General features: G+C 31.4%; 1 protein-coding gene across 1 annotated transcript; it reads right to left on the bottom strand.

The window, feature by feature from the left end:
- Nucleotides 1-3,659: 3,659 nt before the first annotated feature.
- On the bottom strand, nt 3,660-4,604 carry LOC114623447 (olfactory receptor 5B2-like). Its single transcript, XM_028770114.1, has one exon. It carries the CDS (start codon nt 4,602-4,604, stop codon nt 3,660-3,662), a length of 945 nt encoding a protein of 314 aa, XP_028625947.1.
- Between the last annotated feature and the right edge of the window lie 224 nt (nt 4,605-4,828).

Here is a 4,828-nt window from a genome sequence, read left to right as displayed (position 1 = left end):
TATATATATATATATATATATATATATATATTTGATCTTAGCTACTCTAACATGTGTAAGGTGGAATCTCAAAAGAGTTTGATTTGAAAATTCCTGATGGCTAAGGATACTGAACATTTAAGTGTTTTTCAGACATTAGAGATTCTTCTTTTGAGAATTCTGTTTAGACCTGTTCCCCAATTTTTAAATTGCATTATGTGGGGTTTTTTGATATCTAGTTTTTTTAGTTCTTTTTATATATTAGATATTAGTTCTCTATTGGATGTAGTATTGACATCTGTCTGTAGTCTGAAATTTTTTTCTGAATGAAGCTATCTTTTGCATTACAGAAGCTTTTCTAATCCATTGGGTAACATTTATTAATTGATGATCTTAGTGCCTTTAGGCACTCTTTATTCAGAGAGTCTTAACCTGTGGCAATGAGTTCATGGCTATCAGGATAGTCTATTCAGCTTTATATTGAAGTTTTTGGTTCATTTGGAGTTCAGTTTTGTGGTGAATAATAAGTATGCTTCTATTTACATTCTTCAATATAATGACATCCAGTTAAACCAGGACTGTTTGTTAAAGATGTTTTCTTTTTTCCATTATATATTTCTTCTGGCTTCTTTCTCAAAAATCAGCTGCCCATAGGTATAATATTAACATCTTTATCTTATAAATCCTTGATTTTCCATTTAATCTGATTGACATATATCTCTGTGAATATATCAAATGATGTTTATTTTAATTTAGTAATTTAAAAATATAATATCATCTTATTTCTTCAAGAAGCCATGAATGATATTATGCTTATTATAATAAAAGCTTGCTATTATCAAATGTAAGGCATGTACTTTTAACCTCAGTTCTTTGGGAGGATGAGATAGTATGATCCAAAGTACAATACCAGTCTAAGCAACTTTTCATTTAGTTAATATTTTGTTTCCCATCAAAAAATATAACTTCACTAATTTAATTTTGCAATTTCTCATCGATTATATTTTTATATTTTAGGTTTCTCATTTGGAAACATGCCTTTTAAAATTTTGTATTGATTATTTTGTTTTTTACATTTCAAATGCTATCCCCCTTCCCACTTTCCTCTCCAAAGAACCATATCCTATCTCCTTCTCTTCTGCCTCCATGAGGGTGCTACCCCACCACCCTCACCCTCCCAGCCCACCACCCTAGCATTCCCCTATGCTGGGGCATCAAGCCTTCACAGGACCAAAAGCCTCTCCTCCCTCTGATGCTAGACAAGGTCATCCTTTGCTACATGTACAGCTGGAGCTATGGATCCCTCCATGTGTATTCAATGCCTTTTTGTCTCACTTATTTTTACCTAGGTTGAATTATTACCTATATAAAATTGTCTACATTCTATAACTTTTCTTACCTTAATGGTTAATTTTATTAATCACATAAGTTTCATGATATTTAACCAATTTGTTAATGATGTTTAGGAATCTATAAAGTTCTAAGTAGCTATTTGGCTCAATATACAGTAAATACTACCATATCCAAAATGGGCAGATATTCTCCAATGCATTGCAAGTCTGGTTGAATATTCAGAGGGTGGAAAGATGAGATAGTTGCATCCGTTGTCCTCAGACTTGAAGCAAAGATTTTCCTGGTTAGCATGCCTTGATACATAGACTGAAGGTCACATTTATGACTGAGATGTTTTAAAACTTACTTTGAGGTTCGGGTTGGCCTAGAGGTGGACCATTGTTAATTGAAGACCCCAACTTCAATATTACAGATCTGGAGATTTCTTATTCTCTAGAATTACATGTCTCCATTCTTCTCTGCTCATCTTTTATATATCTTAGTATATTGTATTGGTTCCGTTAATATGGAGAAAGTTTACTATATATCACGCATCCACACATTCAACATGGACTTTGTCGAGTATCAAGTGATTTTTCTGTGGCTGTAAGACTGAAGTTAGGGTTTTGCAAACACTAGAAAAATGCTCCATCAGCAAGTCTCACCATAAACCGTAGAACTATTTTAATGGTCAGAAAATGTTTTAAAAAATGTTTTATTTATACTTTTATATATGAAACCAATATAAGATCCTGTAGAATTCTTAGATACTTAGCATGTATTTTACATGTTAGTTGCTAAAACACAAATTCAAAAGAAAGTACTCTCTAGCACAATGTACAATTTTTGTTTATTGTTCTACATGAATTTGTATGTAGCAGTGGCATTGTTAGTATATTATGCTGATTAGAATTCCACCTAAAATCATATCATTAATTAGTACCTATTTATTGATTATTTTATATGGACACTAAAACAAAAATTGAATATTGAAAAAAGTGATGAAATCTGAATAAGTCTGAAGTTAGTTCTCTACAAAAGGTGGAATCACTGGAAAATCCACCAAACAAATAATGTATAAGACATTTAGGTCATTGAAAACAGGGTAAAGGAAATATAGTAGCTTTGCAATATTTTTACAAATTAAACTTGATTCACAATGAGAAAATGTAAGTAATTTGACAAAATATGTAGTACATTAGAAAATGTGTCACTTTCTAAACAAACGTGGACATAAAGAAATATTTCTACTGTACCCCAGATCTCCATTTTATATAAGCTTCATACGATATTTAATAACTTTTATTAATATTGACTTGACTTTTTTAATTTTATAGAACTTGTGTAATTCATTTATAAATGTAGCAAGTATTGTAGTGTTTTTGTAAAAGATAATGTATGAATTACTGAGAAGAGAACTAAGAGTCAGATAGCTCTAGCTTCTTCTACCATGGAGTATTTATTCAAGTTTAGAAAGATAGATGAACTTATGAAGAAAAATATAAATACAAGTTTATTGTGATGTACTATGAAATGTAAATTAGACAGAGAAAATATCCATATGTGTTTTCAATATTATGCAGCAGTCCATAGATTCCTCAGAGATCTATTTCCAATAGACATTTAATTAGGAAACTAAAGATAATGAAGGAATTATTCTGTGCAAAGACATCTTCAAGTGGTAAGATTTTAAGCCAGAAACCTGCATACAGTTGTGCATGAATAGAAAATGTTTAGTGTGAATAAAATTACATGTGTGTATAGGAAAGTTAGGAGACTATATACATCAACTAAAATGTTATTAATGGAATGATATTAGCTATTTTAATGATTTAGACAAAGAAGATATTGCTATTTTAAATGGAGTATTGTTAGTTTTTGGTTTAGAAAATGTGAAAGGATGACTATAATAAGCTTTGTCATAAAAATGACTTATTTTCCCCTTTTTAAAATGCTTTCCATGAAAATTTGTCATGTGATCATATTTTCATTACAAGTTAAATCAATAAGTGAATATTTCTTATTTATTTGTTATAAATTTTATAACTATCAATTTATCTTAAGAATATCATGCATTTTATCAATTATAATTTTATATAAACCATATATTTAAAGTTTAAATCTTTTATTATTTTTATAAACTTTATTATAAAAACTCTTGCAAATACATAGAAACATTACATACCTAGTTTAATGAGACCCAAAGTGTATATGTGCATATATTCATCAGATAAAGAAAAGAATACTTGATATAATTCTATATTGTAAGTATTCTATGTGATCATTAACATTTAAGTAGTCAAATCCAATTTAGAAGAAAAGAAATAATATTTTATCAGTGTACATCATTAAGATACTACACATATACATAGCTTTGCCCTTTGAACAACCTTCTTTAATGCATTCTTAACTTCTTTGTTCCTCAGGCTGTAGACCAAAGGATTCAGCATGGGGATGACCATAGTATAAAACACAGAGACAAATTTATCTGTGTCCATGGAATGACTGGCACTTGGCTTTAAGTACATTATGGTAACAGTTCCATAAAATGTAAAAACTGCAGTGAGATGAGAAGCACAGGTGGAAAAAGCCTTCTGGTATCCCTCACTTGAGTGCATCTTCAAAATGTTCCAAAATATGAGTAAGTAGGAAATCAAGATAACAAGAAAAGCAAATAGAATGTGGAAGCTAGATAGAAGAATAAGAATCATCTCATTCATGTGTTTATGAGAGCAAGCCAGAATTCTCACTGCTGGAATATCACAGAAGAAGTGATTAATCACATTGTATGCACAGAAATGGAGGCCAAAGGTATCTCCTGTTTGTATAGAGGCATTCAAAATGCCAAAAATATAGGAACCAATGGCCAGACTAGTACATACACCTTTTGTCATAGTGGTAGTATAATGTAAGGGTTTACACACTGCTGCATACCGATCATATGCCATTGAGGCTAAGAGGTAGCTATCCACAGTGGCAAAGAATACAAAGAAGAACATCTGAACAGCACATGCATTGTAAGAAATAACATTGTTTCCTGTAAGGAGTTCAGCCATTACCTTTGGAGTGACTGTTGAAGAAGAACCAAAGTCCACCAAGGACAGATTACTAAGGAAGAAGTACATGGGGGTGTGTAGATGAGCATCCAGCAATATCAGAAGGATCATTCCAAGATTCCCAGCAAAAGTGAAGGTATAGATGAATGTGAACATCATAAAGAGAAGGACTTGAAGCTCTGGTGCTTTGGTTAGTCCCAGGAGGATGAATTCACTCACTTCTGTGTTGTTCTTCATAGCTGTTTTTTCTGGGACTACAGATGTTCTTTGAAATGGACAAAATGAAAGAAACAAAGGCTCATATGCCTGGAACATTATATGCAGAAATACATTTAATTTTTAATGCTATGAAACTGATTAGTTAAAATTTCTCTACATATGTGAGGGTACACCAGCAAAAATTTTGAAGCATTCACTGAGCAAAGGAAGTCATACAAGTTAAGCTACCATTTTCAATCTGT

Source organism: Grammomys surdaster, unplaced genomic scaffold, assembly GCF_004785775.1.
Source record: "Grammomys surdaster isolate TR1022 unplaced genomic scaffold, NIH_TR_1.0 198, whole genome shotgun sequence".
Classification (NCBI taxonomy): domain Eukaryota; kingdom Metazoa; phylum Chordata; class Mammalia; order Rodentia; family Muridae; genus Grammomys; species Grammomys surdaster.
Note: the sequence above shows the minus strand (reverse complement) of the source record. Positions and strands in the feature narration are given on the sequence as shown.